This window comes from Pleurodeles waltl, chromosome 2_1 (assembly GCF_031143425.1).
Source record: "Pleurodeles waltl isolate 20211129_DDA chromosome 2_1, aPleWal1.hap1.20221129, whole genome shotgun sequence".
NCBI lineage: Eukaryota > Metazoa > Chordata > Amphibia > Caudata > Salamandridae > Pleurodeles > Pleurodeles waltl.
The window spans coordinates 304,425,655-304,453,103 of NC_090438.1; the positions used below are offsets into that span (position 1 = coordinate 304,425,655).

At 44.8% G+C, this 27,449-nt stretch overlaps 1 protein-coding gene across 2 annotated transcripts in view; it reads right to left on the reverse strand.

The window, feature by feature from the left end:
* The window catches only part of DOCK11 (dedicator of cytokinesis 11), a 1,108,606-nt gene extending 1,087,566 nt beyond the window's left edge, over positions 1 to 21,040 (reverse strand). For both annotated transcript variants that reach the window (XM_069212535.1, XM_069212533.1), the window contains exon 1: positions 20,801 to 21,040. In XM_069212535.1, the coding sequence (XP_069068636.1) occupies positions 20,801 to 20,902 (102 nt within the window). In that variant the 5' untranslated portion in view covers positions 20,903 to 21,040. The remainder of the gene's footprint in view (positions 1 to 20,800) is intronic.
* Positions 21,041 to 27,449: the final 6,409 nt, after the last annotated feature.

A 27,449-nucleotide genomic window follows, 5' to 3' on the forward strand; every position in this document is an offset into this window, starting at 1 on the left:
TTTTTAACCACTCCCTGGTGTCGGCCAGGGAGTGGTAACCCGCACCAGAGGGATTAAAAACAAAGAGTACTGCTGAATGAGGCAATAACCCCAAATTTAGCAAAATCATATTTTAAGGATTACAAAATAAGCTGATGGGTCATGAAAGCTAAATTACTAGGACCACGCAGTAATAACGGAGAGTTGAATGTGTTTAAGGATGCTTGGAAGATACAATTCTCAATCTCTGATAATGAGTAATAGGAATAAGGCCATTACCTTCAGGAATGGAGACCGGCAATGACAGAATAATTAACAGAAAGTTAAGCAGACATTTAGAGTCCACCGTGCACTATTTCCAAGAAATTGTCACTCTTGTTGAAATTTTTATAAGCAGCAGGTTGTGGGCAGGTTGTAGGCATACCAATCACCAAAATTCAATGGGTCAAGACAAATCAGAGCACAAGCCAAATCACACAGTGTGAACTGCAGAATGAAGAGACAGGTGTATGTCTATAACTATGAGTAACCTGCTGTGGATACAAATGGGGGCATCAAAAAGCAATTTCTGAGACTAAGCACCACTCCCATGGATGCAGCTTAACAACCATGGAATCCCACAAATTCGGATGTCATTGGAGATGTGAGGACAAATCGGTGGAAACAAAGGAAATAGCTCTAGATAGACTTTAAAGGCTGTTCTTCAGGCCAACAGAAGCCCTCCTACCCAGGGACCTACTTAATGTAGGCTGCAACGTGACCATGCAGCTGTCGTGCACAGCGGGTGTACCAAAGGCAAGTCTGCATGCATTCATCTGTGCCTAGACCTCCCTCCCGAAAGATATACCATTGCTAAGCTCTACACCCCACACTCCTGATGCCACAACAAACACTGCCACCACCCAACCCACGCTCCAGGCTAAACACTCTTACTATGCAAGCATTCTGCCAAATCAGAGGACCTCATCGCCACCCTCGCACCTAGCATTGTCTTTCTCACGAGAGCTGGTTCAACCCCACATCCACCCCAGACATTGCCACAGTAATTTCCGACGGATATAAAATCACTCACTACGACCGCACCAACAAGCCGGGGGAAGGAACAACCATCATCCACAAAGAGACCGTACAGTGCACCACACCTGCCTTTCCTATGGTGGGGTCATGACCTGCATGTGTCAACTAGGGATATTTTTTCTTGAACACGATAAGAAAAATTTACCCAATTATTCCTTGTTCAGGAGAGAATGTGGGCATCTCTACCTTATTACTCCACAAATACCCACTTCTCTATCTGGTCAGATGCTGTAATAATGAGCTGTTTGAGCTGCACATAGCAGCTTGATTCTACATCTTTTGTAACCTTTCTTCACAGACCAGAAGTTGATGCATAGCTCCCATGGAGCATGTTTCACACAGAGCAGCAGCACGGGACCTTGTATAGATCCTGCAGGCTTTAACTTCCATAGCACCATTTTTAAGGCTATCTTCTATTTACACTAGTGGTGCTTAACCTTCTGACCTCTGTGGACCCACACTTAATTATTAATGGGATCCAGAGATCCCCTCTGAATCATTATTGGAGTCTGGGGACCAATACTGTGTCATTAATAGAAGCCGGGACGATACACAATACGTAAAACAATGCAAAACATACAGACACAGGCATTTATCAAGCAAATACACAAATACTTAGGGGTGTGGGATTTAATAAAATATCTACTTGTCCTTGGGACAGGTTGCGTCTTAAATCTACTTGTTCTGTAAAAAAATCTACTTGTCCCTTTGGTGCCATGTAGTGTGGCGACAAATTATGGCAGCAATCTCATTATGTAAGAGCTCTGATAACAGCCTCTCGGATTATGCCGGTACTACTACTATAGTAGGGCTTGAATGCTTGTAATTTCAATCCCTACTACAGCAATTTCCTTCTTTTACCACCTTTCCGCAGATCTACATACTGGGGCTGGAGGAAGCAGTAAGCAGTAGTTCCAGGGCTGGAATGCCTTTGAGTCTGCAAACCTACTATGTTGCATGTCTTAAGGATTTTCACCAGCTCTTCTCTAATCTTTTCCCATAGTGAGAAAGGTTGGAAATGTACTCCTGACAATGGCAGATGTAGAAGTTCTTCCAGGGGTGGAAAAAAAGCAGTTGGAGGGAAAGTGAACTTGTAAACACTCAAGAGATTTTCAGATAATGCATACTTGCTCATGCTAAAATACAGTTCAAAAATATTTTATAGGAGTATGATTTCCTAGTCTACTTCTGTAAGTTCTTGTGAATTCACGAAAGCCACTAATTCAAAGACGTATACCATTCTTTGCAGGCATTAAAAGAGCTGGAAAAATGGAGCAAGAAAATCTTCTAGATTTCCTTGCGCCATTTTTTCACCCCCCCTTGCATACATTATGCCTGGCGCAGGCATAATGTGGCGCAAAGCTTTACAAAGTGGTGCAATGCATGCATTGCGCCACTTTGTAAGTCTGGCACGGGGAAAATGCCACTTTAGCGCCGGCTTAGCATTAAAAAAATTACGCTGTGGCAGCGGGAAGGTGGCACTAGGGGTTCTTAAATATGGCCCTTATTCTTTTGTGAATATATAGTTCTGACTGTAAGTGGACCACTCAGAGTTCTGGAAAAAGTAAATGTTATTATAACTAATTATACCTTACCATTTACTATTTTATAGCTTAATGAGGTGTATCTAAGATTTTCTTTTTACCGAGGTGAACTATATTTTCAAATCTAGATTTAGGTGTCCTTAGAGGCTATCAAATGCAACTTGGAACTTTGGCCATCAGTTTAGTTTTGCCTTGTCTACTAAAAAAATCTTACTGATCATTATCTCTGCACAAAAGGCCACAAGGTTACACGAATTTAACTATGGGAATTAGGAGTTTTTGCAGGTTGCACTTTCTTCATATTTGTTGACTAAACAGAAAGTGACCATATCCCAAATGATGTGGTCTATAAATGGAAAAGGAAAATATCAGCAGCGAAAGAATGTTCAGCACAGCGAGTGGGAACAAAGAAACCAGAGCACCGTAAATGGACAGAATGTAATATCAGAGAGCTAAATAAGGGTCTGTGCTGAGGTAAGGCTTGGGAAACCTGGAGAAATGTGGTTTAGGTAGCAAATGTAGACGGTAATATTGTGCCCACAAACAATGCTATTGCTGGTATCCATTTAAATGAGATAGTGCAGAATGACCAGCAACGGTCTGGCAAGGAAACAGATACAAGCCCAAAGTGGATCTAAAGCTGCAATTCGCTGTAAAAGCAGTGTCCTGTAATCCCTGGGGAATGGGTTTATTAAAATGCCAGGGAAAAAATCCTATTGGGTACTAGATGGTATACTTTCGTCTTATATAGAAAGCGCAGGAATAGTTACACTTGTAGTTACTATCAATTTATGTCTTTCAAAATGCTTGGTGGGGCACCCACACACCGACAACAACGTTTTGTTTTAATAAATGTATTCCTTGTTGTATTTAAAAGACAACAGCAACATGTTTTGTTTTCATAACTTTACTCCCTGTTTCGTCCAAAATTTATGTCCAAAACAGTGCTGTATCTCCCCACCACTACCATGCTGTCCTGAGTTTTTGACCAGGTAATAGGAAATAACAAGCATGCCCAGACTAGCCCTAGCAGTTTTAGAACGTCTTTGCCCATTATCAGGCTATTTTACAGTAAAAAACAAATGTGTCTTATTTTGGCACGTGGAACTGTGCCCTTTTTTCACCGTAGCTGATAAATCCACGTGCGGTGACACCAATGCACTGGTAATCAGCCATCATAGGAACCTGTACTAGTGGAGCTGTGGCAGGGGAATAGGTGGCAGGGCAAAATGCCGATATGGTAGTTTGCTGAGGGGACCATAAGAATATATATTTTAGTAGAATCAGGCGTAGCAAAGGTAGGGTTGTTCAAAGGAGATGTAGAGGAACAAGAATGAGGTGATGGGGTGGAGTGCAGGTGCTCAAATATTCAGGAGCTTATTTACAAAAACGGACACATCGCTACTTTACCTCAGCGATGAGCCAGTTTTCCCTGCGCTGCGTCATAAACGTTTACGATGCAATACATGCACTGCAACTACAATACAGTGCTCCATAGCGCAATGTCCCAAGGATGTGTTAGAAATTCTGATGCATTCTTGGGAAGGATGCCACAAGGCATCCGGCCCAAAAGTGGCCCATTGCTATAGTATGTCGGAAACTGATGCAACTACAGCATTGCATGAAAATACAGAGGCGATTAGTCCGTTTTGACCAACGCATAGCCTGCTGTATGGGGACCAATATAATAGAGTGTGAAAAGGTGAAAAACTCACCTTGCACTCTATTGCACTGGTCCTGAATGTCACGCATACAAGTTGGCATAGTGTACTTATATGTATCACTATGAGCACCTGTGTGTGACATAAGGCATTGATGTAGTGTAGTGTAACATGTACTGTGTTATCTAACTTTTATGTGCACTTACATGCTGGGGGGATGTGATTTCCTCACAGATTCCAGTATTGTAAGTGACTTCAGCTGGTCAGACATAGGAGTTTTGGTGCAATCTGGTCATATCCCAAAGATGCATCACTTTCCTAAAACCTTGTAAATATGGATGTGTCCATTCTGCATGGGATTTTGAAAGGGAACGTCTACCTTGTATATGATTAACTTAACCTGACACAATTGGTTGTTGCGCAGGTTAAAAATGATGTAGGAGGAAGAAAAATGATGCATTTCTAGAAATATGACTCTTTGTAAATATGGAGCAGTAACTGAGCCGTCGTTGCATCGAAAGAAATGATGCAGTGACGGTGCAAGCTATTGTAATTATGACCCTTAGTGTTAAGAGGGAGGAAGAGGCAAAATGTTGGTGAGAGGAGGCCAGATAGGGAGCAGAGCTGAAACACAAGATACGTTTGAGAGAAGGCGGGGGGGATTTGCATGACCGAGTGTTGGATAGATTTGAGACAGGAAGAGAGCAAAGGGGAAAGAATGGAAGAAGGACGAGCTCCTGGGTCCTCATTGTTTCCTAATTCAGGCATTAATTGAAAAGAAACGTTTTTTCTTTTTTTGCAAAATGTCAATGGCAGCCGCGGCTAGCTCTTCTTTACAATGGAGTGGGCGGGAGTGGAGTACAATAATAATAATTAAAAAAAATTAAATGACACTTACATTAGGATGGATATCCTCCTCCCAACACCCCTTCTTCTCTCCTGGATCCAATGTGCGACGGGATCCAGGAATCTGCACTAGCCAATCCTGGTGCTGGTTTCATGCTAGTAAACATCATGAAAGCAGGGTCAGGATTGGTGGGAGCGGTCACTCTTAACGCTCACAATGGCGCTGGAGGCCTGTGCTTTTTCTAACCCAGCTGTCTTAGAGATGTTTAAAGTTAAAGGCACTCGGTTCAGGACGGGGTGCTGAAAAATAAAATGGTAATGAGGAAAGTTGATTACCATTTTATTTTACCATTCTGGGGGCATTTTTCTTAGTGTGGCGTCACTTCTTCACTCTCGTGGAGGGACCACCCCTAGTCAATGGGTCTTCTGGGCATTTCACTTTGGCTGTGAGTGACTTGTAGAATGTCATTGTTTCTCATTCATACATCTTGTAGTCTTGTTCATACTACTTATATGTAATGTATTAATTCATTCTTTCACCCAGAAGGTACATGTGTGCTTGGACGCCTTCAGACATGTTCACAACATTCACTATGTAATGATTCCGCAGTAGAAACCATGTGATTTGCCACTAAGTGCACATGCATCATTTATCACCAGCATCTTCTCCCAAATATTTAGTAATATCTGTGCTGTTTAATTTTAGTCTGTTTTGATATGGCTCTTTTAGCTGCTAATAACCAAACCCATTTTGTCTAGATCATTCTGGCACATTTTATTGCATTAGTCAGGGCAAGGGGAAATTATGCTTTTATCAGTGGTATTTACCAGTTTGTCCAAAATGTGTAACATTTTTTGATTCAACCGACTGCATAGAAAGTAGCCATTTAGCTGTTGATAGCCTTGTAGACTAGGGGGAGGTAAGCAGAGCTGGGTGTTAACATAGTGCTGGAGGCAGCAGCTAAACTGGAATTGTTCTATTCTGTAAAATATAGTCAGTAGTATCTGCATTTCAGGCCTGGTATACATTAGCACTTGGACCCACACGTTTTCCGTACTGCACCACTGTCCTGCCAATCACCACCTGCTGCTATTTCAGCAATAATCCTCATCCTAGTCTCCCGAATACGTAAAATAACTCAGTGAGCTGAGCCCTTGCTGCTGGCACCTGTGTGCAACCTGTAGACCAGTGTTTGCATTTCTGATATTTGACATGCCAGCACCGCCCCTCCCCCCACCAACCTTAGTACAGTGAATACTAGTGAATTTAGTGATGCTAGAAATGTTCGTTTGCAGCACTGGGTTCGATACACAACTGTGATGAAACAACCCGGTCCTTTCTGCTGCACTGCAAGCTACTGTATTACTGACTTTCTTGCCGCTTCACGGGAGCTGCACAGCAACGTGCTGTCCCATTACATCACACCTAGCACAGCTCCAGCAATGTACAGCGCTCAACTACAGAACTCCGAGGCACTGACAAGAATCAGGGCCAACATCCCTAAGTTACAACTATTCTTGGCTATTACATATCCGGTTTATTCATGAAACCTTCCACGTGCTCATGTGTATTTTACACGTGGCAGAAAAAACAGAAATTACAAGTCTGTTAATTGGCAAAAAACATCAAAAATTGCAATAGTCTGAGGCTATTTATATACACTTAGTACAAATATAAAGGAGTTGCCCTTTCTACACTAACCAACAGTTGGCTGTCTCGGGGCTGATTCACAGAGGCATGTAAGAGTATGTAAAAGAGTACTCCTGTAATACTACTGCCTGTACTCATAAATGCTTTTGTGAATCAGACCCATTATCCCTCTGACACAAACCAGGCAACACTTACTAGTGTAACTTAAGTTAAAAGCTCTGACTGTATTGCCTACCTTTATTTATTTATATTTATTTAGCTGTGATTTTATATAGCAGGCGCAAGACCCAAAATTATATCTAAGCACTTTACACAAGAACAAATACTACTTCATATAGGTAGTTTCCACCAGAATAGTTACATACTTGTGATTGAGTTGATTACAATGGTCTACATTTCGTGGATCTATTTGTGCTATGAGATTCAAGTATTAATTATGGTGGTGCAATTTGCAACCTTTTAGAGGCGTAAGACAGATGTGACTCGGGGTCAGACTGGGCTATAGTTTAATCAGATAATGCCCCATAGGCTGGTCTGACAAGTCAGTGTGTGGGTCAGTTTTTAGCTGTTTGTGGGCCTGACTGATGGTCTGCTGGACCTTATATAAAAACAAACATTGCATGCAGCAACCTCAAATCCATGCCGTCTTCCATATCTCGCAAAACACTGATACAGCATGTCTTAACAAGTTCAAAACACGCTCAGTTTGTAAACATTGGTCACTGTTGAAGCTATCTAATTCACTGATGGGCGCCCCTTTTATTTGTTCTGACCCTGGATTTACTACTTGAATAATGTATGTAATTCGGAGCCTGTCTGCTTGCACTCATTCTTTTTTGCATCTTTTTGCATTTGTCGCCCCAAGTGGAAAGGGTATGCCCAGACGTGGGTCCCGTGCTCACTGCGCCACTGGATTCAAGCTGGCCTAGCTGATGAAGGGGGCTACCCTGAAACAGGTCCTAGGATGCTTGTTTCCAGTCCAGGGAGGACCTGGCTTGGCAGTTCGGGCTGGACTGTTCCCATGAGGAACAGGGTCAAGACTGAGTTGCATATGGCTGGGTCCAAACTGGGGTGGCGTGGTGAGCAAAAAAACAGATGGATTAAACCTAGATCTTTGTGACTGGGGTGAATGTTTGATTAGCTCTGCATTCCGTCCATCATCTGTTCTTTTTGTATTTGTCACCCCAAGTGGGAAGGGTATGCCCAAACGTGGGTCCCGTGCTCACTGCACCACTGGATTCAAGCTAGCCTAGCTGATGAAGGGTGATACCCTGAAACTGGTACTAGGATGCTTGTTTCTGGTCCAGGGAGGACCTGGCTTGGCAGTTCGGGCTGGACTGTTCCCATGAGGAACAGGGTCAAGATTGAGTTGGATATGGCTGTGTCCAAACTGGGGTGGTGTGGTGAGCAAAAAAACTATGGATTAAACCCAGATCTTTGTGACTGGGAGTGAATGTTTGATTAGCTCTGCATTCCGTCCATCATCTGTTCTTTTTACACTCATGCCTTCAGCATCACTGATACACCAGATACAGCTCTCCATCCACACTTCATTTTCAACTGTAGCATCCCCTGCCAATCATGTTTACTAATAGAACACAAACAAAACTAGACAAGTGATGCATAAGAAACTCATTGCTCCAATGTTTTAGTAAAATAATCCATAGATCACTTAGAACCAGATGTACGTAGCTATTTTCCTGTCGCAAACAGTTTGTGGCAAGAAAAAAAGCAAAGCATGTATGTACAAACCTAATTTTGCGATTTGGTAAACTATTTACTGAATCACAAAATAGGTTGGCGAGTCGCTATTAGGAAGGGGGCAAGTCAAGGGTGTCCATCCTTATAGGGAGGTGCAGTGGTATGTGTAAATGTTTTGTGACCAGAATGCGGTCGCAAACCCTTCACAGATTGCCACCAATTTCAAGTTGGTGGTAACCATTTGCAAACAGGAAGGGGTCCTCTTCTTCTTTGAGAATTGGGGCGCAAACATTTTTTTAGAGCAGGCAGTGGTCCCACGGACCACTGCCTTCTCTGAAAAAATGAAAAGGAAACTGTTTTTTTTTAATGCATCCAGTATTCCTTTAAGGAAAACAGGCTGCATTTTTTTAAAAACTGTGTAATTTAAAAAGCAGTCACGGACATGCAGATTGCGACCTGCCTCATGAATATTAATGACCTGCCTCATGAATATTAATGAGGCGGGTCCCTTGTGACACATTTGGGAATCAATAGTGTCTGAGGGACTGTAGTACATCAGGTTTTGCAACTCGCAAATTGCGAGTTGCTAAATCTCGCAATTTGTAAATCACAAAACTTGACCTATGTACATCTGGCCCTTAATTTGGTGTGGCCTAGCAAACATTTTTTGATTTCTCAGAGTCTTAACTAAATCCCTTTAGGTTTATTTGTTCCTTTATTCTTATCATTCTTCTGCATACAACCCCACCCACCTCATGATAAGTCTATCAGCAAACTCAAGGCAAGCAAATATAACGGCTTTGAAATCAGCAAGAGAGGGGCAAAGAGGAAGACACCCCAAAACCACTGATATACTTGTAAGAAGGATGCCAAGACAGAAACTCCTGTCTATTAATAGAAAAGATCCAAATTAAATAGAGCCGGCACTGGGTTCTAAATGAATGCCATTATGGTCACCAGCTTGGTCACCTTTAGTGTCAAAACCTGTTGAAAACCACTGGCAGACTGGAATATAATCTAATTGAGATGGAGCGCATGTATATTTATTTATTTATTCCTGAAAAAATAATTTTCACTTTAGCTCCACGTTATATTCCCACTGTGGGTAATTATGTAAATGAAACAAGATAATTTGATAACCTCGAGTTTTACAAAGAAACTTCCCTTTTTTTTTTGTAAAATATGTATGATATCCATAATACTCTGTTGTGAGCTAAAAATATTGGCCTTTATAGTGCATAACTGTGCAATCACTATGGGCCAGATGTATCAAACTTTTTTGCAATCGCAAACGGCCCAACGGATACCCAGACAATTGTCCACATCCCTATTTTCTGCAAAGTTTACGCTTCCTTTTTTAAATGGAATTAGTTTTCCATCCTGACGCACTCATTTGAGTCCACCACCCATATGTTTTACATAAATATCCCAAGAGCAACTTTTAGGCCAAGAGTACTGTTTACTGGTAGAGTCTATATCTGTGTTTTTGCTCGTGATCTTGATAAGAGTTCAGAACACACACCTCAAACGGACTATCAATTTCATGTTCAGCAAAATTAAACAGAAGTTAACATATCACCCCATAGATTCGCACTAAGTGTTTATATATATATATGGTCTAGTTTACTGAACACTCCCATAAATTGAGCTCCCAAGTTTCCAAGATTTCAATAGTGTCATATATGTCCATTTTAGAGTTTAATATGATTTTTCCAAAGCAGACTAAGTTTGAAGACATCAGTTGATTCATTTGTTATGAATCAACCCAATCTTCGATATAACTGGCATTTTAGTAAGCACAAATTTATATCTTGTGGCCATTTCAAATAGCTTGGTCCGTACTGAGATATCGAATGACTTTTAGGCAAACTTGAGTAGCAAGTTAGCAAATATACTTCTCTGACGCCTATGTCCAAAACCTTGCAGTTTATAAAAACCCCTGATAGGTGTTAAAACTTCCAGCAACATATAAATGTAATCCACAAGTAAATTCATCATCTATTCTTAATCCACATCTGTGAATAGGGTTAGTATAACACTACTAAAATGAATTGGTATGCCACAGCACTATCAATTTGATGCATTCTGCCAAAGAGTTATTAAATCAGTGGAGCTTATATTTGAGGAGAGTCTCTTAAAAGGAAGAAGGGATTTATTGTCCCTACATGGGTAACACTATTTCCCATCGCCACCTGAGAACTTTCACTGACATCGCCTAGGTGAAGTGCTATAAACTGCAATTACTATACATGGAATGCTGGGTTTAATGCTGTATTAACATTTTGTAGAAGAATTATTTAAAAAAAATATTTGATGTCTGTGAAATAAAATTATTCATGGTGTGTATTTAAAGAAATAACTATTGCAATTAGGTGTTAGTATGATCACTGTGTAAATGAATTTGTTCCGTCACAAATGAACTACCTGAATGTTTTAAAAGTGAATGGCAACTGGATTATAGAAATAAATGTTAATATGTTTTTGTACCTTTTTATATTCTGACAATCTATAATAGCCTAAATTGCAAATTCCTGAATTTGCAAACTCAGTGACATAAATGAACCCTGCGTCCAACCACTCAACAATTTCAGGGGTGTGAAATTTAATAAAATATCTACTTGTCCATGTGGCAGGTTGCTTCATTAATCTATTTGTCCTGTAAAAAAAATCTACCTGTACCTTTGCTGACATAATTTGTCGCTGAACTACATAGCACCAATCTCTTTATGTAAGAACTCTGATAATAACCTTGTTGATTCTGTCAGGACTAATACTATAGTAGGGCTTGAAAAGAAGCAATTACCTTATATTGTCACCCTGTCACCCTTACGCAGATCTACATACTGGGGCTGGAGGTACCGGTAAGCAATAGTTCCAGAGATGGAATGCCTTTTTGAGTCTGTGCTGACCTACTAACTTGCATGGTTTTAAGGGTTTTCTCAAGCTCTTTTCTAATCTTTTCCTATGCTGAGAAATGTTGAAATTTACTCCTGACAAAGGCAGAAGAAAAACGTCTCCTAGGGTTGGGGAAAAAGTGGTTGGAGGGAAAGTGAACTTATAAACGCTCAACAGATTTTCACATGAGCAAACCTACACATGCAGATTTGCTCGTGCTACAGTTCATAAATATTTGCTAGGAGTACAATGTGCTGGTCTACTTGTGTAAATTCTTGTGAATTTATGAAATACATAAATCTGCACCAATGCAAAGACATCAACGCTGGGTACACTTTTGTGACTTTCTTTAAGAATTGGGCCCCTAATTAGGTCTGGTGTTAACCAAGATCTTTTGGGGCATATTTAAGAAAAATGGCACTGCATCCAATGCAGCGTCACTTTTCTAGTGTCCCATACCGCCCTCCTACCGCCAAAATGTGTGTGCTGTATTTAACACATGGCGCACCAGGGCTCAGGGTAGGGGCAATAGAGTCAGAATGTTTGACGCTTTTGAAGTACTTTGCAGAACTAGCGCCAAAAATGATGGTGCTAGTCCCACAAAGTACATAGAGGCCCCTTTTAATAAATGGAGTGCCTCCTTTTAACACCTGCTCAGAGCAGGCGTTAGAGAATGCCGCTACAAATGTCGCAAAGAAATCTTTAGATTTAATTGCGCCATTTTTTCTGTCCCCCTAATAGGGCAACGCCCCCCTAGCATGCATTATGCCTAGCGCAGGCATAATGTGGCACAAGGGGTTACAAAGTGGCGCAATGCATGCATTGCGCCACTTTGTAAATATGATGCTGTGAATTTTTAAGCCTAATGTCACATTAGCGTCAAAAGGATGACGCTAGTGTGGCGCTTGAGCTTCTTAAATCTGGTCCTTTGTTTTTATTAAAATTCTATCTCTTTCTCTCTGTCCTTGTGTCGACTGGCTTCACTGTGAGTGATAGCACTATGTTCTTTCACAAGAAGCATATCAGGACACAAAGTGGTTCTGATCAGTGCCAGGAACTACTGTGGGCAAAATGTGCCTTTTGAGACCTAAAAATATTTTTGCTTTTTTGACAACGTTTGTTACAATGGTGATGGCTCGGCAGCTCCCACCATAATAAGGTTTTACAAAAGCCATGTCAAAACAATACATGCATTGATAAAACCAAAAGGCTGACTACCTACTAGCTTTGCTAATGCTTGTTTATCTACATGTTTCCCATAATCTTGTTGAAACTGGTTACACTGATTTTTCCATTATGACTTTTTTTTGGAAATACAGCATGCATCAATAAATTTTACTGAAAGATGCTTCAAAGAAATGGTACCTATACCTATAATTTTCAAGTAATTTAGCAAAACTTTTTTAGGGCCCAGCCTGTGGGTGCATGGGCGAGCACATGCATCACGCTTGTGAGACTCTGTTGTGTACAGTAAAGAGCTTTGGAGCCCACCTGTTGCTCTCCATTTGTTGGCTTGCATAGCACTCTAGTTTACAGCCTCATAATTTGTCCACTTCAGGCCTGCCATCATTTCCGTCCTCTCTGTGGCTCAGGGACCAAGCACTGATTGATTCAACTTAACCAGTGCCCAACCTCTGTTCCCAACGTGATCAATGTACTATTTTGTTCTTTTTAACTTCTAGTGGCCTGCAAACAGAAGGCTTGTGACTGTCAAAAAAGTGCCCAGCAGGACAAACAAAATTGCAAACTTTTCTTTTTTTATAGCTAACTTTATTTCATTTTGCCAAGTCATCTTTTCTCACTTTCCACTCATGCTTTATTTTGTTTTTGCTCGTGGGCATTCTTTTCAAGAGACTAACTTGTTCGAAATATTGCAATGCTGTTTCTTTATTATGTGTAATTTATGAAAAGATGCTTTAACACATAATCGTGCAGTACAGTACATCACAATCCACCCCACTTTACTCCACACCAATCCACCCCACTCGAAACCAAACCCAGGAATGTTGACTCCCTACCACCCACACTGTTGATATTGTTTGGGGTCAAGGGCAACAAGTTTTCATGTTTATGTTGTCCTTCAGAAAAGTAGGCCCAACCCCCAGCAGCACAAACACTTTGGCTGCCAGTTTACAGAGAAGGAAACTGTCTACAGTTGAAGTAATATGTTTGTCCATATGTTAATGCAGTTCAAACTTGTATTTATGATTCATGAATGAAAAGCCTTCATTAGGGTGAGCTCTGTAAATAAATGTGTTAAGGTCACACTGCACTACTGACAGTGGTTCCAGTAAAAGAAAAACTGTGCACACAAGTTTGAAAAGTTTAACAATATGAGGCTAAGAATAATGCTCCCAGAATGCTCTCTGATTAGATGCAAATGTTTGCAGGAGCTTGTAAGTGAGAGTGATGATTCTTTGGTTGCAAAATAAAATGTTCAGAAAAAAATGCAAGTAGGAAAAAAAAAGGTTTTGCTACCATTACATTTTAGGTGTTATTTCTTTGAAGTTTCATTTTGTAAAATGGGTTGATGTATGCTAGTATTGCCAAAAAATATTCCTAATGGAAAATCAGTGTAACCACTGTAACACGATTGTGAAAAGCATGAAAATGAACAAGCACTGGCAAAACAAACTGATCCGACATTTTTGTGAGTCTCTTGGTTTCATCAATGCTTGTCTTGTTTTGACATGGCTTTTGTAACACTTTATTGTTGTGGGAGCTGCCAGGCACTCACCATTGAAACAAACACTGGCAAAAGTGAAAGTTTTTGGTCTCAAAAAGCACACATTGATAACAATGGTGTAACAAAGGCCCAGCAGCCCCCTCCAGGAGGCTCCCACAGCACAGCACCTGCCATGAGTGAGTCTAGAGGTAGAGGCCTCCATGATCTTTGCAGGGGGGCCATCTCCAGTTTTGTTACGCCACTGATTGCCACAGTAGTTCCTGGCACTGAACAAAACTACTTTGTGTGCCAATATACTCCTTGTGGAAGAGCAGAATGCAATCACTCACAGTAAATCCAGCCAATAGATAAAGAGAGAAATGGAAGTTGAATAAAAACCAAATGTCTTTGTTAATGCCAGACCTAATTAGACCAATTCTTAAAGAAAGCCACAAAAGTGCATCCATTGCATATGGCTTTGAATGAGTGGCTTTCATGAATTCACATGAACTTACAGAAGTAGCCAAGGAAATTGTACTCTTAGAAATATTTGTGAACTATATCTTAGCATGAGCAAATATGCATGTGTAGATTTGCTCATGGGAAAATCTATTGAGCGTTTACAAGTTCACTTTCCCTCCAACCACTTTTTCCCAACCCTGGAATAACTACTGCCATTGTCAGGAGTAAATTTCCATTCTTTCTCATTATGGGAAAAGATTAGAGAAGAGCTGGTGAAAATCCTTAAAACATGCAAGTTAATAGTTTTGTAGACTCAAAGGAATTCCACCCCTGGAACTATTGCTTATTGCTTCCTCCAGTATGTAGATCTGCAGAAATATGGCGAAATAAATAAATTGCTAAAGTAGAGATTGAAAATGCAAGTATTCAAACCCTACTATAGTATGAGCCCTGCCATAAACAGAGAGGCTATTATAAGAGTTCTTACATAATGAGATTGCTCCCATAATTTGTCTCCGCACTACATGGCACCAAAAGGACAAGTAGATTTTTTTTACAGGACAAGTAGATTTAAGAAGCAGCTTGTCCCATGGACAAATAGATATTTTATTAAATTCCACACCACTCAAACCAATCCAGTCCAGACCACCCCACCTCAATCCTGCCAGCCCACTCCAATCTAATAAGCCCCACTTAAATGTACCCCACTCTAATACAAAACAATCCGCACCACTACAAAAAATCTCCCCCACTCCAATTCAAAACATTCAATTCAAAACAATCTACTCCAATCCAAAACAATATGCCCCACTCACTTCTACCCCACTCAAATCTGCTTACTCCAATCCAAAACAATCTGCCCCACTCAAATCCAAAATAATCTGCCCCACTCAAATCCAAAACAATCTGCCCCAGTCAAATCCAAAACAATCTGCCCAACTCTAGTCCAAAATAATCTCTAGTCCACTCCACTCCAATCTGCCCCACTTTAATCCAAAACAATCTGCCCCCACCCAATCCAATTCAAAACAATCTGCCCCACTCCAATCCTTCCAACTCTGCCCCACTCCAATCCAAAACAATCGGTCCCACTCCAATCCGCCCCACTCCAATCTGCCCCAATTCAATCCAAACCACTTTACCCCAATCCAATCAGCCCGCTCCATCCCAATTTACCCCACTCCAGTCCACCTTAAACCCATCCAATTGACCCCACTCCCATCCGATCGACCCCACACCAACTCAACCCACCCCAATCCACACTAATACAATCTGCTCCACTCCAATCCAAAACGACCTGCCCCCCTCCAATCCAATCCACCCCACTCCAAAACAATCTGCCCTTCACTCCAAAACAACCTGCCCCATCCCAATCCATTTTAATCTGCCTCACTACAATCTTCCCCACTTTAATTAAAAAACAGCCTGCACCACTCCACCCTGTCCTACTCCAATTCCAAACAACCCACTCCAACCCAAACAATCTGCCACACTCCAATCCAGTCCACCTCATCCCAATCAAATACACATCAATCAAACCCAATTCAGCCCAGTCAAATCCACCCCAGTACAATCCAGTCCATCCCACACAATCCAGTCCACCCACTCCAATCCAATCCACCCCAATCCAATATATCTCACTCCAATCCAATACACCTCACCTCAATCCACCCAATCCACCCCACTACAATCCAATCCACCCCAATCCACTCAATCCAATCCACCCCACTCTAGTCCGATGTACCCCACTCCAGGCCATCCACCCACTCCAATCCATCCAACCCCACTTCAATCCAACCCAAGCCAATTCAACTCACCCAACTCCAATCCAATCTACCTCACTCCAGTCCAGTCCACGCACAACACCCCAGTCCATCCCACTCCAACACAATCCTCATTAATCCACCCTACTCCAGTCCACTCCATCCCACCCTAAACCACCTTCAACTACCCACTTCAATGTAGTCCACCCATCTCTAATCAATCCACCCCACACCAATCCACTCCACCCTACAACAATCCAATCCAAACCACTCCAATCCAACCCACTCCAATCTACTCCACTTCTATCCACTCTACTCCAATTCCATTCACCCCACCCCACCCCTATCCAATCCATCCCAATCCAATCAACTCCACTCCAATCCAATACACCCCACTTCAGTCCACCCCACTCCACCCCACTCCAATCCATTCCACACCAATCCAATGCACCTCACATCAGTGTAGTCCACCCCAATCAAATTCATCCCAACCCAGCCCATTCCCACTGCAATGTAGCCCATCCCACCCACCCCATTTCAATCCAATTCAATCCACCCCACTCCACTTTAATCTACCCACTCCAATCGACCCAACTATACCAGAATCTATCCTACTCCATCTCAGTTCAGTCCACCTCACTCCAATCCAATCCAGCCAGCCTACCCCAATCCAATTCAATCAACTCTAATCCAACCCACTCAATCCAATCCATCCACCCCACCAGACCCCAACGCAGTGCACTCCACCCCAATCCAATCAAACACACCCCACCCCATTTCAATCCACCCCACGCCAACTCAGTCCACCCACTCCTATCCACCCCACTACAATCTGACCCACTCCAGTCCAAAACAATCTGCCTCACTCCAGTCTGCCCACTCCAATCCAAAGCAATCCGTCCCACTCCAATCTGCCCCATTCAAATCCAAAACAATCTGACCCAATCCAAAACAATCTGCCTCACTTCAGTCCAAAACAATCTGCCACACTTTAATCTAAAACAGTCTAGCCCACCCCAATCTATTTGAATCTGCCTGACTTTAATTCAAAACAACCTGCCCACTCCACTGTGCCCCACTCTGAACCCAAATCCACTCAAAATACAAAACAATTAGCTGCACTCCAATCCAATCCACCTCACCCCAATCCAATTCACCTCACTCAATCCCAGTTCAGCCCACTCCAATCCACCCCAGTTACCCCACACCAATTCAGTCCACACACTCCAATCTAATCCATGCCAATCCAGCGCTGTCCAATCTACCCCACTCCAATCCAATACACCTCACCTCAATTCAATCCACTCCAATACAATCTAATCCACTCTCATCCACTCCAGTCCAAACCACCCCAATCTTCCATACTCTAGTCCAACCCACCCCAATCCAGTCTAATCCACCATTCTCTAGTCCGATTCATCCCAATTCAGTGCAATCCACCCTAGTCCTATCCATTCCACCCCACTCCAACCCAACCCACTCTACTCCAATACTATCTACTCCAATCCAACCCACCCCACTCCAGTCCCTCTCACTCCACACCACTCCAATTAAACCCACCCTTCTCCAATCCAATCTACCTCACTCCAATCAACACACACCACCCCAGTCCATCCGACTCCAACACAATCCACATTAATCCACCCTATTCCAGTCCAATCCATCCCACTCCAAACCACCTTAATCTCCCCCACTTCAATCCAGTACACCAAACTCCAATCAATCTACCCCACATCAATCCAGTCCATCCCACACAAATCTAGTCCAATCAAATCCACCCCACTCCAATCCCATCCAACCCACTCCAATCCCATCCACCCCACCTCTTTCCAATCAACCCCAATTCAATCCACCACGCTCAATTCAATCCACCCCACTCTAATCCACCCGACTCAATCTAATGCATCCCACTCAATCCAATCCACCTAATTCCAATCCACTCCACTCCACCCCAATCCGATCCACCCCAATCCAGCACATCTCATCCCTTCTAATTTACCCCACTCACTCCAGTCCACCACACTCTACTCCAATCAGTCGACTCTATCCCAATCCAATCCACCCTACTCCAATCCATCCAGCCTGCCCCACTCCAATCCATCCAGCCCACCCCACTTCAATCCAGTACACCCCACTCCAGTCAATACACTCCAATACACCCCAATCCATCCATCCACCCCACTCCAAATCTATCCACCCCACTCCAAATCTATCCACCCCACTCCAATCCAGTGAATCCAAGCCACCCCACTCCAATCCACCCTACTCGGTCTGGTCTTGACAATCGATTTATTTGTGCACAGTCTGCGGACAAGAGGCTGGGGTGATGGATATACCTCCAGTAGCTGAAATAGACAGAAGGCGCGCATGGCCTACCCTTCAGGTAATGACTGAACAAACGTCACCGTTGACTTGTCCCTTCCTGACATTTCAATCTCACTTTACTGCAGTCGGTTATAAGCGGAAGTAATGTACACGTTATTGGTGCGTGGTAGATCTGCCTCGCGCACGTTACACACACGAGACCGCAATTGTTTACCGTAACTCAGGAGATCTAATTTACAGTATTTGCAAAACAATGTGAAATGTCTCCAGTGAGGCCACAGATGGTGAACCGTCTTTTGCGTGTAGTAAAATAGTGAACGTTTGAACGCAGAACACCAGTATCAAGCAGATGACAGGAAATGCACCTAACCGCCAGCGTGCACCTCACATCACCCTGACACACGGGAGTCCCCTTCTAGTGAAAAGCACAGAAGCTCACCCCACCCGCTGCCCGCAGCTCTAACGCTTGACATCTCAGGCCTGGGAACACCAAAGGACTGGTTCTGCTGGGAAGTGTCAGTGTTCACAGTCCGTGGGACTATATGTACCCCAATTTTGATTACATTTTTCAACCTAAAAAGAGGTACAGACCATTTTCCTTTATTGCTCAGGGGCCCATGGCACTCTCTATTGCCGATGTCAGGTTTCTTTACCTCTTAACTGTGGGCTTATTATAACAAGCCTGCTTGCCAGCGCTATTGTAGGGATTTTTGGGGCTACGGGCAAGACATACTTTGGGGCCGTTTTTAGAACAACTTTACATGTATCACTCATTTTCATCACTTCGGACCCTCAAAAGTGGCGAGTTGAAGACAGGTGAGGTAAAGAGAAGGGGCGAGAGAGAAAAAAGTGGTAATTTGCTGATTTCTGAGGTAAAGAGGGAGATGATATACAACAATCCAGAGGTAAGAGATGAAAGAGCAAGATGAGGGAGAATGAGCGGAGAGGGTGATTGAGAGAGGCACAGTAAGCAGCAGGAGGTATGAGTAAATTAAAGCAAGGTAGATAGGGAGGTAGAGAGAGGTAAAGCGTGTGAGCAGTGTAGGGAGCGAGTGATAAGAGATAAGTGCGGTAGGTCGGGCGTGGGAGAAAGGGGTTGCTAGAGAGTGTAGGCAGAGACAGGCGGGGAAAGAATTACACAGAGGACAGATAATGAAAGATAGAGAGAGGAAGAGAGTGAAAGAAGGAGAAAACAGGGAAAAGCAGAGAGAGATAGAGTGTGTGTGAGTCTTCAGACTATCCCAGTCATTTTATCTGGGAACCCTCCTGGGAGGAGGGGGCCCCGGACAATTGCCTACTTTGTCCATGACTTAAAAAGCACCTTGTACTTGCGTGTCTGTTCACCGAGATTTTCTCTCGCTGTAAGCACGTTCCCCCTTCTGCATACGTTTTACGCTTCAGTGAGGAGGGGTGGTAACCAGCTTAAGTGCAGGTGTCTGTGCGGGAAGGCGCTGGTGGGTGGATGGGTGAATTGATGGATAATTTTCGGGTGGGTTAGAGTGGTGGGCAGTTACACTGGTTTCATAAAAGGATGCTCCATGGGGACATGTAGTTGACAGACTGATGGTTATATGGCTGTGGCTCTATGAGCATTTTGACGTGGCAGCTTTAAAGTGTACAGAACCCGGTACTAAAAGAAAGCGTCCGGAAGCAGGGCGTGGGGAGGTAGCGGCTTGGCGGGACTGAGAGGAGACTGCTCGGAAGCCTTCAGCCTCGAGAGGAAACGGCACTGAGAGGGGCTCCTGCAGCGCCTCTGCTCGGTTGTCAGCGAGTCTTGGGTGTGGCTTCTCAGTGCTTCCTCCAAACACCAGAGCTGCTGGTTGTGACAGCGGGGGGCAAGGGGTAGGCACAAAAAACCCTCCCAGGACACTCTTGGTGCGAGCAGAACACACAGAGATACTTGCCAATGGTGCCTGTGTGCAGACAGCCACCCCTGGGGCTCAGCATCACTGCTCCGAAAAAAAGCCTGGCACCGCCCTGAAACCACCGCTCTGCATCCCCAGCCCTGCCAGCCACATATGCCCTAAATACAGTCTGTGAGGCACCATGAAGGGTTGTCGTCATTGCTATGGGTGGTGTACTAGAACCGCTATTCCACAGTCCTTCGAGGGGGTGGAAATGAGTGCCACCAAGGACGATGCGCGGCGAAGCGTGATCCTGCCCAGTGCGCAGGGGAGCTACCCTGTCTATACCCCACCCCACGCCCCTCAGCTTCCCTGCATGGCACTCACCAGGATGACCGAGGTCCGCACCGCTTCCGAGACGCTCTGCCTCAGCTCGGCCGCCGTGCCCGGCTTGCTGAGGCGCTTGGTGAACTTCCTGACTTCGCACATGGTGCTGGCAGGCCGGGCTGTGCGAATCTGGGGCCACGGGGAGTTGGGGGCTCTCCGGCTCACGCTGCCTCCGTTGCTCTCTGCGCTTGGGCTCCGGCTGAGCAGGGGGCGGGAGGCGGAGGAGCTCCGGGGGGAGAGGGCGAGGTCACGAGGGAGGAAGCGCGCATCGCTCAGGCAGAGCCCGCAGCAGGACCAGCACGGGGCGGACAGGGCCATCTTCCTGGGCAGCGCGCTCTGAGTGCGCCCACAGCACTCAGGACAGGGACGGCTGCACACCGGACACCTGTGGCAGGGGGCATGTCCGAGTAGGAACCCAGGGCGCAGACTCCACTGTGCCAGTCCAGCATCCCTGCAGCCATTCACCAACGCTCAAGCTGCCGAACAGAGTAAGCACAAGAACCACCACGCAGACTGGGCAGAAACTTCGAAACGATGTTAGGTACACGCACCCCGACTGCATTTTCAAAGCATTTGGTGCCAACACGATATATTTTAATGGAGGTTAACTGTTCAGGCGGTAAAATGTCCCACGCTTCCTGGTGCACAAGAGCAGAAGAGTGGAATAGGAACAGGTGTACACTACCTTGTTATGTCGTAGGTGCCAGCAGGGTCGGAAAGTCAGGGCGGGCACTCGACCTTTGCCTGATGGGCCACAGGCAGACAAGAAGTTAGCTGGTGGACCTATTTTTTCCGGCAGTGGATAAATAGCAGCTCCACATGCCGCAGATTATATTGAAATTGGCGCAGAATTTGACAAATTGTTGCAGCTTTAGGTGGTGTTAATCTGAGCCACAAAGTCAGGGCCATTCATTGTCATTTGCAGAATGACATTCGACAAGACAGTGAGTTTCATTCCAACGATGTGCTGTGGACAACTCAAAAGCAACGTAACCAGAGAACAAGCATTGGTCTTGTCAATAGGTCTCACCAATGCAGACTATTTGCCTTGCCAATGTTTTTTTGCCATGTTACCCAAGAGCAGTTTCAGGTAAAAAAAAAAAAAAAATGTAGCGCTATGATGTGACTGTCCTCACCATAGTACTTTATTTTTAAACTTCTTGCAAGATGGCAGGGTGGGAGGCATCTCAGAGGGAGGGCATGCAACACGGAAGATTTAGATGCTCCCCATCCTTTTGCCGGCAAGATGAAAAGCACTGACCGCGTGATAGCACTTTAAAAAAAAAACCTCTTTCAGTGCTGCTGTGCAACTTGGCTAAAAGCATAGATAAAGCCAGCAGGTCACATAGGCAAGATCTATTGAGGTTGGATAATGCTTTTTTTTACGGGTGGGTCTGAAGGGTGGAAGGTGGCAAGTAATGTGGGTTGGGGAGGGAGAGTGGAAGCAACTATGTGGGGTGCGGTTGGAAGTTGAACGGGGCAAGCAACAATGAGGGATAGCGCAGCTGGCAAGCAACAATGTGGGATGAGGTGGAAGGGGGTAAAAACAACACAGGAAGGAGCAGGAGGTGAGGGGCAAGCGGCAACATGGATGATAGAGGCAAGTAATGCAGGCTGGGCAAGCAACAACGTGGGATGGAAGGTGGAAGGGAGCAAGCAATATCATGGAACAAATAAATTAGACAGCCTGTAAACACATGCACCCTTATGGAGTGCTTCAACAACAAAGAAAAGAGGAGCTCTGAAAGCAGGAGCGGTGGAAAGACACAAGTACTTGTGCCATGCTCCAGGGGAAGGACAAACCCAGGAAGAGGAAGTGAAGCCAGCATGCACTGACCAAAAGAATCAAGGAAATAATGGTGATGGTGAAGCTAACGGTAGTAAGCAATGGGCAGGCTCTAAGCCCACAGTAAGCTAACACAATGTCTCACAAAAGACAGCACATTCGCTGTCTCAGGCGATACCTAAAAACCTTTAAGAACCACAAATGTTTTAAATAAATTAAAAGAAAAACATGAATATAAACAGGTAAAAACAAAACACCTTTTTTGACAATGTTACTGTAAAAAAACCTCAATCATCCTCCATCTTGGGGTAAAAAGAGAGAGGCAGGGGAGAGATAGGAGAGCGAGAGACAAAAGGAAATGAGAAACAGGGAAAGGGGGATTGAGAGGGGGAGAGATGAGATATAAAAGATACAGTTGAGGGAGAGAACAGTGGCAAAAAAGGAACAAGAAGCGGGTAGAAAATGATTTTGGATAAGCAGATGGAGGGCAATAGGAAGGAAGAAGAGAGGGAAGAGACTAAGGAGAAGAAGTAAGGAAAGGCTAAGTGGATGGAAGGTTAGAGTAAGAGAGAGAAGGGTGGGAAACAAATGTGGAGAGAAAAGAGATGACGCATGGAGAAAAAGAGTGAACAATGAATGATAAAGCAAAGGACAGATGGAGAAGAGGACGTCAGAAGTTTACTAGTCTGCAAGAATTAGAAACGAATGGATTAGAGCCTCACGCCCACTCCTTAGTTCTCTGATGGTCCAGCAGTCTACAACCTGATTTAGGGGTTGGTGGGGTACCTAGAGGAAGTCTAGAATCTGAAGGAGAACGCACCAGTGGAATTTCCTCTAAGCAATGGATAGTACAGTAAAAGAAATACCACCAGTGCATTCGCATCTGTTTTTCCAATACAGCCGATCTGGTCTATCTAAAAGGCAGTCTATGCTTTATTAGACCTTGCCTACAATTTCAGTAAGATATACCTTACAATTGTAGTACTTTTTATTTTCTTCACCACTTGTTCCAGGTTATCTTTTGTTACCTTATTTAATTAATTATTTACATCCATCATTCCTACTGTGGTTATCCGCCACAGCATTCTTGTCATTTTCACAGATTACTTCCAACATGGCCCCCAAGGATTTCATTTGTCAGTCCATGCCACATTAGTATTTGACTCCCAAACCAGACAAACATAGTTTAAATTCCTGACTCACCAGACACGACCTACACAAACACCGTTGTAACCTGGACTGCTGCTGATTTGATTCTTGATCCATGAGGACCACGTTTGAATATTTCACTCGCTAGGGACACAGGCCACCCAATATACAGGTACTTTGACCAGACCCGTTTTCCACCTTCGGGACCCTGGTACCTCTATCACTGGATCTAGAATCCACCACACTTCCTTTTGACTAACCATGTGTCATTACATATATTATGATCCTGTGTCCTGGAGCACCTACCCAATTTCATTTCCCTTTAAGATATTCTAATCTGGTAAGACTCTACGTTTGACTGTCCCTACACCAATGCTTTGACTACCTTAGGATGTCCCCCAGGCTGCATGGTCCATGTTGGACTTTTGGCCATACGCATGGTCATCCCTAGTCTTTTTGCCTCCTTCCTCCTGGTTTTTCTGACCTCTCGCTGTTGGCTCTAGGACTCTGAGCACTTTATCACTGCTGACCAGTGCTAAAGCGCAGGTGCTCTCCCATCTAAAGTTGGTAGGATTGGCTTATACCTAATTGGCATATTTAATTTACCTATAAGTCCCTTGTACAGTGGTATCTCTATACCCAGGGCCTGTAAATTAAATACTACTAGTGGGCCTGCAGCGCTGCTTGCGCCACCCACTGAAGTAGACTTTCAAACCTGTCTCAGGCCTGCTAGCGCAGGGCCTGTGTGCGCAGTTTTCTGCCACAGGGACCTGGCATCTAAATTTACTTGCCAGGCCCAGAACTCCCCTTTTACTACATGTAAGTCACCCCTAAAGTACGCCCTTGCTAGCCCTATGGGTAGGGTGCCATGTATGTAGAAAGGCCAGACATGTGCCATATTGCATGGCCTGTCCTGGTAGTGACAAACAGCCTAACTTGGTGTCTCACTGCTGTGAGTGCTGCCTTCTCATAGGATTGCATTAGAAATGCCCTGCTTTATGTGTAAAGGGTATTGTCTGATTTATGAGGGGTAGCGTAGGCGTGTTTGGTATGGTTGTGATGGTGATAATAAATACTGCTTACTGGTGTGGGTGTATTTTTTATTACTATCACAGAAATGCCACTTCTAGAAAGTGCGCATTTAGCTGTGCTTATAATTCTGGTGTTTTGCAGCTTGACTCCAATCCACGTCTGGGCAGAGTGACAGTTGGGGCTTTGTGCATACTTTTCAGACAGCCTGTACACAGGGAGGGTGGAGGTGTCACCAAGGTGCATCTGCATGCTGAATAGTCTTCCTGGGCTGAGAGAAGGGAGAGGCGGGGCACACCTACATTTGTAAAGGCTGTGCCCTGGCCTCACACAATAGGGTCGTTAACCCCCCACTGATGTTTGGAGCCTGTGCTGAAAGGAGAGAGGGGGCACTCCCAGAACCAGTTGTAACTGGCTGGAACCTCCTCTCCCTATCATTGTAAAACACTGTAAAAAAGTACTATAAGTACAGGGGAATTTTCCCCACAATTTGAACATTCTTGGAACTTGAAACTGGACACAGAACGCTGATGAATGGACTCACCAGGAAACCGCCATGGACTGCTGCTGCTGTGCTGACCTGTGACCTGCCTGGTCACTAGGAGGAACTGCCACCATCTGCACCCCTTGTGCTGGCCTGTAGCTGGGCCCACCAGCCCTGTGCTCCTTCTTGTTTAGTTGTTCCCAGGGGCAGGGTGCTGTGGCCCCTGACCCCTGCTACGATCCTTCAAACCTTTACGCAGAATGCTTTAACGAGGAACAAGGCATTCTTTTAATGACTGAGGCTGCTGAGGGGCCATTGCGTTTTGAAAGCGCTTTTCTTTTGCTAAAAGAAGATCACCGCCGCAGCCCAGGCTGCATACGTTTCTTAGCGCTGTGAAAAGCGCTCCTTAGGGGATTTCCATAAGCGCTTAAAAGCGCTTCCCCTTGCTGGCGCATCGCACCTGAAGGATTTAATGGTCTTGGTAATCACCGCCGCAGCCGGGCCCCTTTAATATCTCACGCGCGTCGGAGCGCGCTGTTGGTAGCCCCAGGAGGAAGAGAGGAGCCGTCGCGCTCCTCTCCGTCCCCCGGGGCATCTTCAGATGAAAATGTCGGAGCGAACACGCTCCTAGCGTGCCCCCGGGGCGAGGTTCGCTCTAGAGAGCGCCCCCGGGGCACAAGCAGGCACCTACTTGGGTGCCTGCCTTTGGCTGCAGCCCAGACGGGTCGCAGCATCCAGCGTGAAGGTGGGCAGGAGGAGAAGCCTCGTCGGAGGCTCCCTGCCCCACCGCAACCCTCGTGTGGGCCGCGCCTGGATCGCGGGCCCCAGGAGGGGCCCGGTCAAAGTCCTCGACCGAGCGGACGGGACGGGAGCCTCATCGGAGGCTCGCCCGCACCGCCGGTCCCCAGCTTGGCCCTTGTGTGGGCCAGCACTAACTTCTCTGGGCTCCCCCCCTGTTGAGGAGAGCCAGACAAGGCCGGGGGGGCCCCACAAAGTTTGCGGGTCCCAGGAGGGGCCCGCACTTGAATCGGAGGGGGTGCGTGGCGCCCCCCTCCTTCCCAAAAGTATTGGGCGAGTGGGCCCCCCTCAAGAGGGCCGGTGGAGGTCCAGGGGGGCCCCCAGTGATCACGGGCCCCTGGAGGGGCCCGTTAGGAGTACGAAGGGGGTGTGTGCTACCCTCTTCGCTCCCAGATTTGTCAGGAGGCCCCCATTTTGCGCAGAGGAGCGCCGGGGGCCCCATTTATTCGTTTTAGGCACTGGAAGTGCCTCTGCATCAGAACAGGTACTTTCTAAAGGGACCAATATACCGGTAATTTAAAGTTCTTTCTACAGACTTTATTGATTGTGTTATATTGCCTACCTGTTCTATGATGCTTTTACATATGTGTGCACATGTTCCTTTTATGGGCATGACTTGCTAATATGTTTCCCTAACTTGCCATAGGTTTTCTAATGTTCCTACTATGGGCATTTTATGATATGCTTATGACAAGTGTTCTAATGTGATAACGTGTTTCCTGACTACTGCTTATGTTGCAGAATACTGAGTAACCTGTGTGTTATGTGTGACTACTGCTAGTTTGCAGAGTAACTAATGTGTAACGTTCTGACAACTGCTAAGGTAGCAGGATAGTACTGTTATGTGATGTTGGTCTGATAATTACGTTGTGTACAATACAGTATATTTTCATATAATCTGGTGTTGTGTTTCCTTTGTGGTGGGGATATTGCGTCACATGTGTGTGTTTGTTGTGCAAACGCTTTACGCATTGCCTCCGGGTTAAGCCTGACTGCTCGTGCTAAGCTACCAAGGGGGTGAGCAGGGGTTATCTTGGACGTGTAACCCCCTTGCCCTGACTAGAGTGGGTAAGTTCTGCCTGGCTGAGGTGCATACCCTAGCCAACCAGAAACCCCATTTCTAACATTGGAAGTCAGCGGTGAGGATAGGACTTGCGCTTGCACAATACCATTGTGACTCATTATTTCACTACAAGGATTGCGTTTAGACCATCACATGTTTGGCTTCTCTTAACTTTCTCTCTTTGGTCATTTTTCCTGTTTTCAGTTCTCACGCTTGGGTATTGTGGTTGTCACAGTTGAGTTATTTGTACCTTTTCAAGATGGGGCTTACCTTTGATTTAGAGGACCTGCCGTTTTACACGCAGGGGGAATTAGAGGGGTTCTGTAGAGAGAGAGGGCTG